We start from the raw sequence: 16,727 nt of genomic DNA, 5'->3' as shown, positions 1-16,727 counted from the left end.
TTTTTGTAGTGTTATGACAGATTCTCAATAATTAAGGGTGCAATAAGTCATTAGTGAGTTTTTATTATTTTCAATGCGTACCTAATCGCTCTTATGTTTTCGAATGTCGATCTTTTGAAAATTTAGTTGAATTTTGGATCTTTCCAACTTTTCAAGCTTATTTCTGCAAAGTTGTGGCTCAGATTTGTTCATGACTTGTCCCATCTTCTGTCTTATGAAATCATATTTAATTTGAATTACGGTTTTGTGGCGCATCTTGTGACTTTAAATGTACTTGTTTGAAAAATATCAGTACCAATATTTCTTTCAAATTTTAACATTGTCCCAATAATGGACAGGTTTTATCTGAGTTCGAGTAAAACAAAAACTCATCAATTTTTGGTTTAATGTTTTGATTTGACGACTTTGATTTTAAGAGTTTACATAGTAGAGATGTTTGGACGTTTTCCTGTTTTTATCGTTATTTTTTGGTCTTTTTTCATAATATGAGCCACAAGCCCCTTGCTGTTGACAGGGCCCCAGCTGAACCTATTTAACGCTGTCAGAAATAAAATTGTCAACGTTTTTGATGGCTTCATTGCTTTTCTCGCAAATTTTGTGAATTTTCTTTTTTTATCCTTTCTGTATTAAGACGTATTCTGGCAACTGAGATATAAGTGATTTAGGTTACCTCAAATGACATCTGATGGTATTAGTAACTGTTGTTTTTTTCTCAAAATTGACAATTTCGAACTTGCAACTTAGTCTCATTCGTTACAGGTCTCCATCCAATTTCTTGTGTTGCAAACACTAAATTTATCTTCTTCGCTTTTACAACGATTTGTTTTCTGAATTTGACTATAAGTTTCTTATGAAAAACTTTTGAGCATTTGATACTGCTCGTTATTTCTTGTTCTTTCGACATATACAATCGTTTCCTTTATTAGTTTATGCTTTCCTTGGCTTCATAACTTCGAGTTGTTGTATTTATGTTTTTTGAGCTTTTTCTGTATGGATCCTTTTGTAGTTTTACGTCTTAGTGTACCTAAAAAAGCGAGGTTTGCTGCTGAATTGCAGGTAAAACCATATTATTTTTTAGTTAAACGCTGATGTTTTTTTTATTTTTGACGCTATTTGGTTTCAAAAGAGTAATGAAATTTTGACTTTGCCTCTTTTTGTTGACTTGTTGCCTATTCTTATTAAGGACAGGTCCTGTCTGCTTTGTAGTGAAATAATGTTTGGCTGTGGTTTTTATTTGATGTTTTTACTTTGCTAGTAAATTTATTTAAATATCGAGCTTTGACGCTGGCTTTTGTTTTGTTTTCGTGTTCTTCTCTGGTCTCGTGGTGGCTTTAACGGCAGTTCCCAATGTTCCTCTTAAGCCCCATTATTTAATTTATTTAACGTTTTAAAGTGTCGATTTTTTTCCATGCACCTATTATTTTTGGAAAAGTATGTGAGTGGTTCTGTTTCCTATCTCTTACTCAATTGTTAGACAAGGAAATTGAAATGTGGAGAAGCGGGTTCAAAACATTAAGCGCCAGCGCACATTCGCGAGCATATTCATTGTTTTTGAGGTTGAGATAATTTTTTGAAAGTGTTTTTGCTGATTTAAAATTTTTGCATTTTGTATTCTAATTATCAAGCTCATAGTTTTCATAAGTTGTTTAATCAATCTTATCTCCAACTGATCTCAATTTATTGCAACTATTTTTGTCCTGATTCTTCTGCACTTTTGTGACGTACAATTTTTCTTAGCGTATATTAACAACAAAATTAGTGTGTTGGTCTCGAAAAATTGCATTGCTTGTCGCGATCTCGGTAAGGACTTCTTCTTCTAAAAAACTAAACGTGGGCAACGGGCTGTAAATTTTTGTGCATTTCCCAACTGTAAGGCAATACTTTGAATTAAGATCAGCTCTAGAGCAAATGGAAACGCTGTGATCAATTCGGATACTTTAAAATTGTTTTTTTTTTGGTTCTTCTCACGAAAAGGGTTTTCTCAGATTTGGTTAAACAATACGTCTATAAACTATCACAATATTATATCATACGTTATCATAATAATGCAATTATCTGTATATTGTCATACCTGAAAAAAGGTCTTACTTTAAGTCATACAGGGCCTGACAAAAATTTTTAAGAAAGAAGGCAGCGATATTTTTCAAGTTGTAGGAGATTTTTCTCACTAATTTAGTTTTTGAATTTCATATTATTGAAACGTCAATGCTTTTTAATTTTTGCAATTTATATTAATTGAAGTTCAACAACATCTGTAAGCAAAAAAATGGATCACGCAAATCGTTTGCAGTGTTTTAAACAACCTGTCCAATCTTACTTATCGCCTGCAGAAATGGTACAATTTGGTGACACAGATTAAAAAATTGTCTTGCAGCTTTTTGGACCTCAACTCTAAGTGTTTGTTAGAGTAGAACTCTGGGAATTCTAAGATTTACTAGGACTCAAAGCCGAGAGTCCTTGCGCACGAAGCTGAGCTCGAATTGCCGGAAATTTTCAAGAACTAAACTCTAACTTATTTGGACACCAATCTGGAGGTTCAAAACTCAAGAGAGAACTCGCTTGAAAGTTATAAAAACATTTCAATTCTCTATATTTCCAAAAAAATTTCATGAACTCGGTTTTGCTGGGAGACATTCCATTTCACAATGATGGCAAAAAACGAACAAAATTAGCAGGAACAATCTCGAATAGAGTTAATATCAATTCAGATAATATTTTCTCCTGAACTCCTGATTCCTTTGCTCCTACATTATCGCGGAGTTGCCAAAAATTTTTTTGCCAAAATCTTTTGGATGTTTTATTAACAAAGATTTTTCAACGAAGAAATTGAGGTCTAAGCGGTCTTCACTAGTCTTATCTGGTTTAACTTAAGCTTCTGAGGAGGCATAAATTAATGGTGTAAAAGGCAGTTTTTTGGACCCCGCCCTTTCTGCCCTTACTCTGGGAAACTAAAAAACTATCCTAAAGAAACCATAGCCAGCGCAACACCATTGAGAGTAGTTTATCCGATTTTAGTCGTTCGTGTTCAGAACAGGATATAGTTTTGAATTGTCTGTGGACCAAATTCTGTCGGTCTAAGCTCGCTCAACGAGATTGGAGTATATCGATGTTGAATTGTTTTTTATTTCCAATTTTGGTCCATCAGATTTTCATTTCAGATCCTTCGAGATAATTTGATATTTACATCAGCTACTTTGCATTTCAAAGCTTTTTTACGGCCTGGAAACAAAAGTGGTAGAATACTTTCTCAACAATCTCCTATTGGTAAGCAAAACATGAAGCTGAAAGATAGAGCAGATATTATATATCAACCACGAGAGAGCAGCCTTTCGTCTACTGAGTTCAAGATAGACTAGATACTAAATATAAACCACGAAAGAGAAGCCTGGGTTCTACCATCGCACGATTTGAGTTTTTTAAAACCACTTGATTAATTGGTGGTCCAGTTCTTGAGAATAGCAGTAGTGATGCATCTATGGTGATACAAGCGTCTGACACCATCCCTACTGTCCCTTTTGACTGTCTCGCTCCCTTTGGAGATTGAAGACCCGCAGCTGCAGCACTTGAAGCACAGTTTGTGGTACATTCGTCCGTGAGAACTCCACCCTTCTTGTGCATGAACAACTCCTGAACATCTAAAACAACACGACAACAAAACCACTTGAGACTGAGAGATGGTAACCGACTCTCATTTTTTTCGGTATAGGTGAGAACACACTATCTGAATTTTAATTCATATAAGCAGTCTATATCATAACGTTAAGGCAACTGTATTCAATGCGTATCAAGGCAAAAAAGCATCGTTTACTTACAGGCAAATCTAGCTTGATCTTTTTTAGCAGGTAATTGTCTGAGCTGAGATTGGTCACCAATACGTTTTCGAAACATAAAAATATTCAGCCTAAAAAGAGCGCAATCGATTTAGTATATTAGTAGGCTCAAACGAACTTTTTATGCTAAACTTATGCTAAACGAACTTTTTCCGAGCTTTCTATGCCAAATAGAAGAGATTTTATGTGCATTCAATCTTTTTGTAAGGCTTACCTGGTTATGAAATTACGTTATCTTTTCTCGCTGCTTAAATGGCGCTTTAAATGGATTGTTCATTTCCCGCTTTATTTAAATGCTTATTTCAATCCTTGCTGCTCTTTTATTTACTCAGCAACATCCTCCGGCCCGATAGAAAATGTTGGGAGGATTGGTACAAGCTTAACGAGTGGGCGGACGAGCGATCCTGACAACGTGCGTACGACGGCGGAGCGGGCAACGCTGTCGGAGCCGTAACGGAGTTCTTCAATCCGAGCAGTTGGATAGTAACCCCTAGGGTTGCTTTCTTCAACGATCCAAACTAAATCACCAACCTTGAGGTGCTGCTCGGCAGGCGTCTGCCACTTAGATCTACGGTTCAGCGCAGGTACATACTCCTTAAGCCAACGTGTCCAAATTGCATTGGCGTAGGACTGTGCACGGGCGTACCGCTTACGATGATCGAACTCGTCGACGCCAACGATAGACGGAATTCCGGTTGCTTGGTTACCGAGTAGAAAATGATTTGGTGTTATTGAGCCTAAGTCTGACGGGTCGGCGCTTACGGGCGTTAACGGACGTGCGTTTAGTGCGTGTTGAACAAGACAAAAAGTAGTGTTCAACACCTCGTCTGTGAGGCGCCGTGTACCGAGGATGGTGTACAGTACCCTCTTAAAACTACGGACCAACTTCTCCCAGATGCCACCTTGGTGTGGCGCACTGTGCGGATTGAACCTCCACTTAATGCCCTTCTGTGCAAGTTCGGCGGCAATGTTCAGTGTATTCCATTTTTCGATACATTCACGGAGCTCTTTCTCCGCTCCAATGAAGTTCGTACTATTATCCGACCAAATCATAGCAGGAGTACCCCGACGGGAGACGAACCGCTCCACTCCCATTACACAGGAACTAGTGTCCATGGATGGGACGACTTCAACATGGACAGCACGAGTAGTGAGACAAGTGAAGAGAAATCCCCACCTCTTCTCGGTAGTCCGACGAACTGTGACGTAGAATGGGCCGAAGTAATCAACCCCGTTGTTGGTAAAGTGAGGATACTGGTATGCGAGTCTCTCCTTTGGGAGTTCTGCCATGATAGGTTGAATGGTTGCTGCACGGAACTTTCAAAACAAGACGCAGTTTGATTTGATGCAACGCAGTGTGGGACGTAGTTTTAGGATGGCAGAACTTTCTCGTTCTTTTGACCTTAAGTAATCGATGCCCTGATGATGGTTCTTCAAATGAGTATGCCGCAGAAACAAATTAACAAAAGTATGCCGCGCATCCAGCACGATAGGATGCTTAGTGTCAAAGTCAATTTCCGCTAGCCGTCGGAGTTGACTAGAAGAACGGACGAGACCATGAAGACCAATAAACGGAGTAAACTGAGCAATGCGGCTGCTCTTCTTAACGGATTTGTTGTCAAGAAGATCCTTTCTTTCAGTATTAAAGGACTCTCCCTGAACCAAGTACTGGAGATGACGCTCGGCTTCGTCAAGCTCAACAGGGTCGGCTATGCTGCCGTCTACGGTACGGTAAATTTCATGAGATGGTAAAAGACTGAGCACATATGCGGTGACACGAAGTAGTTTTTGATAAGAACTGAACTTATCAAACGGGATTAGAATAATGCTTTGTTCCTTAGGGGGCTTGGTTACGGATGCGGCTAGAGATGAGATGGAGTCATCATGTTGTTTCTTGGTTGCAACGCCGAGCTTGATGTTATCAACAACGTCAGTATTTGGCACAAAAGGGAATTGCTTAGTTCTCAAGAAGTCAGGACCCCTCAACCAGCTACTTGATTGCAAAGCTTCAGCGGACATGCCACGCGTGCCAGCATCTGCCGGATTATCACAAGTGGCGACGTGGTTCCATTGGTCAACGCTGGTGTTCTCCAGGATTTCACTAACACGATTTGCAATGAAGATGTGGTGTTTGTTGAGTTTATCCACTGCAAGACGATGGTACTATCTGTCCACATAAAGACTTTATCCACAGTTACCTTTAATGTTTGACAGATTTCCCTTTTTAAACGGGCTGCGAGGAGAGCGGCTTGTAATTCCAACTTAGGAACTGTCATTACTTTAATAGGTGGAAAACGGGCCTTGCCCAAGACAAACGCCAGCTCTGTTATAATCTCCCCGGAGGTGCAAGTTACTTGAGCCCTAAGAAAACCTAGTGCCCTGAATACTTCTTGCGAGCTATCACCAAACATGTGGAGTTCAAGATATTGGAATGGTCCTGAAAAGTAACTTCTCGGTATAGTGATCTCAGCTAACCGCGGCAGTTCAACACACCAGGTAAGGAATCTGTCAACTGTGTCTTTAGGTAACTCATCATCCCAACTTTGTCCATTGACACGCCAAATGTTTTTCAAGATTAACCGAGCACCAACAGTAAACGGTGCGACAAGACCAATTGGGTCGTAGACCTTTGACACAAGACTTAGGACCAAGCGCTGTGTTAAACTTTTCGTGATGGCGCTGTTAGTACCCCTACTCACAACCAGAGTATCGTTGTTGTGATCCCACTTAAGGCCAAGCACGTGCATTGATTCCTCCTTGGATGAAACGATGACCTTCGATTCCGTGGATTGAGCAGACGCATCAATTTGGTCAGCCAGATCTGGTACATTGATTACAAACTTAGAAAGCTTGAAGCCACCTAGATGGAGAAGATGTACCAATTCCTTCAACCTAATGAGGGCCCTCTCGGGGGATTCCACTGAGTCTAAGTAATCGTCCATGTAAGTTCTCAAGGACGGCTTTCGCAGCTTCTGGGTACTGCTTAGAATTATCACTTGCCGTGCGTTGAAGTGAATAATTGGCGCAGATGGGCGAATCTTTTGCCCCAAACATGTGGCGTGTATACTGGTGTACCGCAACATTTGATGTGGGGTCCTCCCGCCACAAAAAGAGCAATGATGGCTGATCACATGGTAACACTCCAACTTGGAGGAACATTCTCTCGATGTCGGCGGATACGGCAAATGGATGTTGTCTGATTCGTAGGAGTACATAGATTAGGTTTTCCAGTAAGTCAGGTCCGGTGAGTAATGACTTGTTAAGAGATGCGCCGTAGAATTTAGCTGCTCCGTTTAGTACCCTACGGACCTTGCACGGCTTGTTCGGGTTATTAACGGGATGGTGTGGTAGGTACCACTCTCGTTTCGAGCGACTTTCCCATTTATGAGCATCTTTGACCCTTACTACGTAGCCCTTGTCTAATTCCTCTTTGATGGTATTCGAGTACTTTTCCCTTAAAGTCTGATCTTTCGTTAGCTGCTTTTCCAAAGATTTCAATTGAACCAGCGCTGAGAAATAATTGTTGGGCAGTTCGATGTTGTCTTCAGCCCATAGCATTCCAATATTGTACCTTTTTCCATTATGCACTGTGGTGTTTTCAAGAATATCATGCGCACGTGCATCCACGGCGGATCGAGGGTCTACTTGCCTAAGTGCGCCGTACGACTCCATGTCGTACCAACATTTTACCTGGCTAGCGAGTTCAAAATCCTGCTCCATATTTGCTTTAAAACAAGTCCAGACTAAACCTGAAGACGACGGTAGAGTGCCGCTTAGAACCCAACCTATGGGCAAGCGAACAGCGAAGGGTGAGCACTTCTCGTCGGCAGCGAAGCACTCTATCGGGCGGATGGCATGATACACATCCTGTCCAAGTGTCATCTCGATAATTCCATAGCAATATGTAACTGGTTCTAGAACTGCTAGGTGCGGGTATGTTTCCTGAAGTGCTTTAATGTTGATGACATCGGCGCATATATTCAAATCTTTCTTTACGTAAGGGCTTTCTTTAAATGGTTCAAATGCTTGGTTGTCGCGTGGTGTTACAATTAGTTCAACTAACTTAGTGTCTACAACCTCCTCGGTATTTATACCCTTGACTGTTAGTTTCAATGCTGTACCGTGCAAACCAAGTCTATTTGCAAGATCATTGGACACCCAAGAGTTACTGCAAGTGGTATCGCACAAAACTAAAGCCGTGGTATCTTTATCAGAAGAGCTCTTCAACTGTAATTCAGTCACCTGAAGGAAGCCTTTCACATAACTCACAGATGACAAAGTAGTGGTCTTACTCGATGATTGGACACTAGAAAGTTTACTTTGATTTGCGCCAGCATTAGAATTACTATTGTTGTTTGAAGGGGATTTTGATGGATAAACCCTCTCAGCTCCATGAAGAAGTGTAATATGGGAGTTGTTGCAACCGTCCTTTCTGCATTTCCTGAGATTTGGGCATTGCCTGAACATATGCATTTCTCTCAAACATGAGAAACACAGTTTTGCTTCCGCCACTACCTTTGCTCGCTGAGTGGGAGACTTCTCTTTAAGTAACCTACACTTCCAGATGCGGTGGTTACCTTTACACACAATGCAGCGAGGGGTTGGAGGTGTTGCCGATGTTGAGGCTGGTCTCTGTGTGCCCTTAGATTGCGTATTAGCAGCAAAAGTTCTTGAGGCATCTTTGGTCTTTACTACTGAGTTGGTGTTATCCTCAGTTCTTGCCTTTGATGAAGTTTGTTTCATTAAGTCGTGTGCCTTGGCCTTCTACTTCAACCAATCGTTGAAGTCAAGGAGTGTTGGCTTAACCCAATGTTTCTTCACTGTGAAGAGTGACTAAGACTCTTTTAGATTGGGCGGCAACTTTTGCACAGCCGTGTTAAGAAGTGAGGCGCTCTTAAGGTCCGAGTCATATCAAAGTGATTTGAAGACCCCAACAAGACTTAAAATTGTTGCAGAATAGTTTATGATATCACTTTTGTGCATGTTTAGTGGAGGAAAAGAGCTGAGTTTGTCTAAGTGTGCACTGACTACTGCCTGTGGTTGGCCAAATTTACGTTCAAGTGTCTTAAGTGCATCCTTATACATTACACCACAGTATGCAAACTCAGCGATGGCGGTTTTAGCTTTTCCAGTTACAAGAGTTTTTAAGTATGTTAACTTGACATCATCAGACAAAGACTGTGAGTCTTTGGGGCTTTTAAAGTGTCCGAACCATTCATGCCATTGCAGGGATCACCATTGTACTGTGACAATTTCCACTCGGGCAATGGGTTGTTTTTCTTACAAATGATTGCGTCCGCCAACTGCTTTATCAAATCCGCGGAGTCCAAAGAAGGAGCCGAAGGTGTGGGATGCGGCGGGCCACCCCAACACAACGGATTTGGAACGGTAGCTCCATACGTTGGCGGAATGATCGGAGTGACAAAGGTGGGGGCGGCACCTGTGGAAGAACTAAATGGATTTGCTTGCATGAAGTCTGATGTTACGTAATTTTGAGCGCCTGCTGCTGCTTGTACATGAGAGGAGCGGAGCGATGTAGTGATATGAGGGTTGATTAACGGGGCCGGTTGTACGGTGTATAAGTTTGCAGATGTACGTACAAGTGGTACTGCATTAGATGGGACTGCTGCCGGAAAAAGTCAGACATTTGAATCCGGTGGAGCAGGTGGTGCGTGGGTTATAGGGACAAATTTTTGGGGCTGAAGGCTCCCACTAGTTTCAACACCAGAAATAGACACTTCAACTAGTTTCGGAGAGTCGTTTTGAGCAGTACAGTGGATAATAGGTTCCTTTTTCCCTAAACAAACTAGAGACCTGCTTTAGTATTTCATTCGAAATCCATACTGTTAAACTAACCACGTCTCAATTTTCCATTTCCGTATTGATCTAATGATCTACTGGCTGAGACTTACACTGGACACATATTTTTGATGCAACTCCAGTGAGCGAGCTGAGAACTGTTTCCAAAAAAATCTCTAGACTCATCCCATTGAATTTCTATCCCGCACACTACACAATCAAACGTGTCCTCAGTTCTGTTCTCCACTCTACCATAAGAGGCACTTTTGGTCTCCAGACCTCGACTACCATTTCTGCTGGTAGTCGGTTCCCTGAGGGGCATCGGGATGTCTGCTTGGAAGACACTGCCCAGTGATCGTCTATTTGGGGGAGTGTCACTGGTGTATGACATTTGACGGTAGGGCATTGAACTCTGTTTCACGAGTGATGGACGTCCTACTAAACAGAGCTAGAAGTTATTGATATATCCTTAATCAGTGAAGAATAATGGGCGGATCAGTAACGTTTTAGACTAGTAATCTTTCACGGTCAGGCTTGAATTCTTGGTCTGGGTATATAGTTTAAATATTGTTTGTCCAATCATTAAATACTGAAACAGTTATTAATGAATTCAGTTCAATTCATTGAAGTCATTCCAGGTTACGTTCTCAATTGACTTTCGAATGTTGGACACGAAATATAAAACGATTAGCACAACCCTTATTGGAGAGCATTTTCAAATGTTATTTTTTGCGCGGCTTCCGTCTAAACACCTTCCGAAGACATTTTTGAACTGAATATGTCGAATGGACCCGCTGTTTGCACATACCATTTCTTGGGTCATGGTGGTACAACTCTGGCGTACTTCGCCTCTGGTACCACAACTGACGTCTGTCAATCACACCTGCTGTACTTCGGACACCACTGTCTTTTGCAGCCCCATTGCTGTTCTCTCTTTTCTGTTTACTCTTCACGCAAAACGAGCACATCAACACTTTCTTGCCATCTTCATTAGCGGCCAATGACAGCCTGCTTCCGTATGAACTAAAAATTCCACTCTTGGGAGATGAAATGTAAGGCGAAGTTGGCGTTGTCCTGCCAGATGTTGATGGCGAATTCCTGTACATAGCATTATTATGCCAGGACGACTTTCGTCTATGAGTTACGCCAGTGTTCCCCGATTGAACAAATTGTGTCATAGGTCCTCCAGGTGATTTGGGTTCTTGTGCGTGTAGAGAGATGCAGGAACCTGCAGTGTTTGCAGTTGCAGTAGTGAGAGAGCGTCCACATGACGTGCACTTGCAACACTGTCTGTGGTAACTCTGACCTTCCACACTAACCTCTTCCATTGCAAACACAACCTGCAAATCAGTTTTCTGAAATTGGAGGAATTAGATTTTAGTTCTGTTGTTTCCCGAAGAGCGTGTTCAGATCCATATCAACTTGAACCGTTTTATCGGGAGAGGTTGCAAGGTTAGCCTTCCCTTTTTCATTTTTTAGACTTAAAAATACTGACTAAAAATGTTATTAGAAGCGTATAAAAAACGTTAAAAATATGAAAAAACGTTCAAGTCCAATAGTTGCAATCCATATCAGAAAAATACAACAACTTTTCTCATGCCTTCTTGGCAGGTATCGCATCGTTTTTAATACGCTTGCAACGAAAACTCAGAATATTATTAGTCGACCTACCTGGTTACAAACTGGACAAACACTATCCATGCAGTCCTCGTGAACCCATTTTTCATTCACACCTTCAAGACAACCGTCATTAAATCGTTGTTTCTTCTCACCATCAATTGATTGTTTGCACACAATACAACTAAAAACCGTGTCTTTTTCTGGAGTCTGGGCTCTTGCAAAAAAATGCATACCACCGTAATTTATAGGTGCGAATATTCCAGCAGACTGGCTCCGGTTCGTTCTTGGTTTTGGCTCGCATTGGATGGTGGATTCTGTCAGGTCTGTTCTGGAACTGTATCTGCTACCTAGATGAGAAAGAACCAAATTTGTCGCATATTTATCACATGTGCCCGTAAAACTTGTTAAAGAATTGTGAAAGTTCGTGTCGTACAATCATAGTTTTATTTTTACAAAGAGGATCAATTATGTGCATTCGTACATATAAAGCCAAACCATCAAATTGACTAAAAATAAAAAAATGCAGATCCTCGGGTATGTATTTAACATAGCAATGCTCCTCTATAATATAAAGGCTGAGCATTGAAGGCCATAATAATTGGTTTTTTAAAACAAAAACTAAGTTGTAAAATATTTCGGAAAGAGTATTTTTTTTCAATTTGCTCTGCCCACTCGTCAGTTTGCAGCCTTCGGGTATGATCATTCATACCCTGTGGGAAAGGAAAATTCAAATGAAAATTTATCACTAAATCAGTTTATTTTCAAGTAAACACTGGTGATAGGTGAACAAGAACTATGAACTTTTGAACACAAGAACGAAAATTCTCGTCACTTCAATTGCTTCAAAATGCTTTTTTTCGTTTATCAAAATACGTCTATAAATTCTAATTGATGCGGTACTTATATTAAGCAAACCATTCGAGCTAATAAAAGTGTAACGAATAAGGAAAATAATTTTTTTTCCTGTAAAAAAATAAATAGTATTGGTAACAAAATACTTATTCTACCGGTCCTTTTTTGAAAACCTTTTCAATGAGCATGGATTGAGAGTTTTATGCAAAAGTTTTCAAAATAGGACATAAAATGAAAGTTGAAATGAAATCGAGTTTTTTGATAAAGGAACTATGGTTCTGTCGTAATTCAACTGATGCTTCCATTTTGTATCTATAACTTTGCTGCAGTATTAAAAAATGTGGTCGTTAAACGTTATTATATAACACTATGAAGATTTAAAGTGAAAACCTGACACCAATTTCCGCATAATTTTCATTCGACTTCTGGAAGCAAACTGCGTCAATTGAGTTCTGCTGCTTAATTTTGTGAATGAGAGAGATAAGATGCGAAAATTAGGAGCACAAAAGTTAATCGAAAAATCCAATATGGTAAATTTTCATCTAAAAGAGCAACTTTGATCTAAAAGATTGAAATGTTTTTAAAAGTTTAGATGGAGACCTTAATTTGAAAATAATGATTTTGAAACCAACAATAATTTGAGAAGAATGATCTTTATGGAAATAAAATTGTTCCAAAAATTTTTCTGTATGTTTTGAACTTATGCTCACATCAACAATCTCAAGTATTTTAAATGTTCATTAAGTTTTCTCAGGAACATATGAAATCATTTTGTAATAGCATTCTTGGATGACAAAGTGAAAAATGATGTTTAAGATTTCTCTGTTACTATGTTCCCTTGGATGAATCACTGTATCTATTTTTGCAGGAAAGCTTATAAGAATATCTCTACACATATTCCATGATGTAAAAATTGCATGTTTATTATGTATGAAACGCATCTACGGACTAAAGGTTATATAAAGTTTGAAAGTCAAACCAACAAAAATATTCGCAGTTTTCATGTTTTGTTGAGTTGGAGAAATTGAAAAGTCTCTTCAAAGATCGACCAGTTGTTCAAGAGTACTAAATCATAGCCCTGTTGCATCTGTTCTCTTCTTTGATAGTCATTTTTGCAAATGCGTAAACCCCCCCCCCCCCCCCCCCCCCCCGAAAAATTTTGGCTGTTTGGAACTACAAGCACTACAAGAGAACTCCATGGATGTGATTATCTATGGTGGGAAGGTTACCTACGCTAATTTTTAAAAACCGCAAATTTGAGGACTCAGCCATAATCAGAATCAATTAGTTCAGTCAGAGCTCACGGGAAATGCGTTTAAAGTTACATGTTGACAATGACCATTGTTGTCCGAGCATGACTGACTATTGCTTGATTGCGTTTGATCACGAGAAATTTGTAACTAGAGACACCACTGCTCACTACTTAATCAATTCAGGAGTGACGAGTGCCTTTTTATTTCCTTAACTTGTCTATACTGTGACAGAGGGGAGTACCTGATATATTGAGGACAGATGTGTCATTTGAGTTCAAAGAGGACTCATCATCAGAGGACACAGTTGCAGTACTCTCCCATACATTGTTGTTGTTAGAAATGATTGACAGGGATTGGGTGTCGTCTTCTCCGTCTTCAGCTAAAGAAAGGGTCTCCGAGGTCGCACTTGTAGTTGTGGTGTTGTCATCTGCTGAAGTTAATACATGCCTTTTTCCAACAAATAGAACATGATCAGTTTCATTTTTGAATATAACAAGTTACGCATCTAAATACGTCGTGGTTTTCGATGTTCAGAAATGCTCTCAGCAACAGTAGTTAGTGTCTTTGAATAGGTTTTTCAATATTCTCCAACAAACAAGAAATCGCTCTAATAAACATTTCAGATTTTTAGAAAACGTGCCTATTATTGTAAACAAACGAACCCATAACCTTTTCTTCGAACAAAAATGTAAGTCAAAATGGAGTAATGGTTCAATTGTTCGTAACTTCATTCGAAAATGGAACACACTTCCAATTACAATTAGAAAAGAAACGTCGAAGACCAAATTTAAGAAAAAGTTACAGCGGAAATGCTTAAACGACACGAAAGAGTTCCAATAGACAGAGAGTTGCAGGATTTAAACATATTTTTTATTAAATTATTTTACGAAAACCGAACCTTAGTTTGTTATAAATTAGAAAAAAATAATGTTTGATTAATAAATTTCTAACATGTAACATTAACCAAGTGGTTAGTTTAATTTACATGTTTGCAGATTAAAAAAAAAAGAATTTTTTCAAACATTTTCAGCGAATGGTGCATAGGGAAATTATGATACCCATGTCTGATACCCATTTTTGCAAATTCGTTACGCCCCAAAAATTTCGGCGGTTTGGAACAACAAGCAGTACGAGAGAACTCCATGGATGTGATGATATCTATGGTGGGAAGGCTACCTAAGGTACTTTTTAAAAACCAGAAAAAAGTATAGACTCATTTCTAATTAAGAATCATGCAAAACTCAACTAAGTGGTGTAGCTGTAAAATTGGCTATTATCTGACTTTCTACCCGATTTATTCAGAAAAGTACATAAAAATACCTCCAATTTATCAGCCGGTTAAGACTTCTGCCATTTTGCATCCTTTCTCATAAAATGCATCCAATAGAAACAAAAATGTAATTGTGTAAAAACTGCTTTGTTGGGTGGTACAGTAGAATGTAAAACTGCAATTTGCACACTTAAACTTTTTAGGTCAGTATTTCTAATTTTGATGCAATACACGTTAATCTTTTCTCACTGGGATCCCCTGTCATTTTGGTCATTTTTGGTGTTAAAATGACTTAGAAAACAGAATTGGTTGGTTAAAGGACATTCAAAAGCATATTAACATGAAAGAACCACTTAAGGAAACAATGAGAAAAAAGTGTTTTTTTCCTTCCTTGGTACATAAATTAAGTTTGAGGCTTAGGCTTTTTAAATTGTATATTTTTAATTAGCAGATTTGGGTTTTTGGCGGAAAGTTTTGGGAGCAGTTTTTAAAAATTTCAGGTCACGTTGAATGAGACATTGAAAAAGTTTTTCATTTTAGATCAATGTAATTTGTTTCATCCGTACCGTTTTGCTCATAAATATGACTGCTTCTCGAAGACTCAAAATAGCGTCGATAGTCATCAGAATGTGGTGGGAAAAGGTTGGACGGTGTTGTATTATTTCTCCTTAATCGACTTTTCCTGTTCACCCGCTTTCTATCTTTCACTGTGCGTGACTTCGAGTTAGGCGACGGTTGATACAACCTTTCATTGAGTTGGTATCGTCTTTCGTTACTGTGTTCATCACCTGTGAAATCCGCTTCTGAATAACGAGAATTGTCCATGCCCGAGTTGGAAAAATTGTACTCAGATTGCGTTTCTGCATGAGATGATTGCTGAAAAGATGCATTTTGATTGGACGTGACAGCATTATCGTTCAAACCGAATAACTCCAATCGACGTCGGAACTCGTCCAATTCGTCAATTGAGTTTTCTTGGCTCCTATTACGTAATTTTTCTTCTTGTGACGTAAACTGTCCTGTGATTGGTGCCATTTTGAAGTCTGGCGCGCTTTGCTTACGTTGAAAAGCTATAGGTCCGTGTTTTTGTATAACTCTTGTGCGCGAAGAGCCGCGTTCGGATAATTCAGGCCGTCTTCCAGATCCCTGCATTCCTGTTTTGTTTCCCGAGTCTGTAAAATTATCTTGCAGAGATTTTAGAAGATTCTGCATTTCTCGTTCGATCTGATCAAATTCATCTGCTGTATTTGCCCGACTGGTTTTGTCAGCCGAACCGGATGATGCTAAATTTGAACGCGACATTTTTTTTAAAAGAATGGTTGCCTGAGGATGATCAGTTTTTGAGAATCGTGAATGAAGAAAGGTTTTGATTTAGTGAAATTCAACTGTTTTTGGTAAACATTCCATTGAAAGTAATTTAGTTACAATTGGCTATTTCTGCTGTTGTTAAAGGGGTGGTTTCACCTTCGTAGCTTTGATGGTAAACAATTTTATTAGCTCAGTCATTTAAAGTGGCTTTGTAGAATATATAACAAGCAATTAGTTAGCCTTGTGAACTCTCGTAGAACACCAATTGAGATGGAAAGTCAATCCGGTGTTTAATAAACAACACTAAAACGTAGAGTTGTAGTATAAATATAGAATTTGAATGGCTCTCTAAATTTTCCACTTCAAACTAATGTCATGATTAAAAAATTATGAAAACTTTCAAGTTGGGGTACATTTGATGTTATTGTGTGACCGACCCTAAGCATAGGATTTTTGTCTGTTGAATACGATCTCACGTTGTTTACAAAGATAAAGATTTGTGTCATCCGATAAACATGGAAATATACAAGCCAAAATTGGCATCAATGAGCGAAAGAGAGTAACCCGAGGTTCGAACGTTTTTTTGCATCCATAAAACATTTCTTAAGCAACACGCCGTACAAATTAAATTGCCCCGCCTGTCGTTTGAGAGCAATTCATTCGACGTTAATCGGTCTATGTTTCGCTTCCACCGATGATGATCGGTGATTTCAGAAAAAAAAACGCAAAAAACTCAAAAACGATTAGAGAGCTGAACATTTAGCGCATTTGGCGAATCCTCGCGGACCTTGGACA

At 39.3% G+C, this 16,727-nt stretch overlaps 2 protein-coding genes across 9 annotated transcripts in view; one reads left to right on the top strand and one right to left on the bottom strand.

Annotated features, from left to right (window-relative positions):
* LOC142335775 (uncharacterized) overlaps positions 1-16,727 on the top strand; it is a 72,168-nt gene that overhangs the window by 54,609 nt on the left and 832 nt on the right. The gene's annotated exons all lie outside the window — the stretch shown is intronic.
* On the bottom strand, positions 3,137-16,333 carry LOC142346202 (uncharacterized). Of its 3 annotated transcripts, none has more exons than XM_075398717.1 (6): positions 15,191-16,333; positions 13,596-13,784; positions 11,301-11,596; positions 10,438-10,969; positions 9,743-10,067; positions 3,137-3,635 (listed from the first exon to the last, which is right to left on the bottom strand). In XM_075398717.1, exons 1-6 carry the CDS (start codon positions 15,924-15,926, stop codon positions 3,431-3,433), a joined length of 2,283 nt encoding a protein of 760 aa, XP_075254832.1. In that variant the 5' UTR covers positions 15,927-16,333; the 3' UTR covers positions 3,137-3,430. The 3 variants fall into 3 exon arrangements, with proteins under 3 accessions (XP_075254832.1, XP_075254840.1, XP_075254847.1); XM_075398725.1 differs by having other exon boundaries at positions 9,743-10,064; XM_075398732.1 differs by having other exon boundaries at positions 13,596-13,781.

The sequence above is a fragment of the Convolutriloba macropyga genome, chromosome 1 (genome assembly GCF_964194025.1).
Source record: "Convolutriloba macropyga chromosome 1, txConMacr16.3, whole genome shotgun sequence".
Lineage (NCBI taxonomy): Eukaryota > Metazoa > Xenacoelomorpha > Acoela > Convolutidae > Convolutriloba > Convolutriloba macropyga.
The sequence above is the reverse complement of the archived record's forward strand: the minus strand, read 5'-3'. Positions and strand labels throughout refer to the sequence as shown.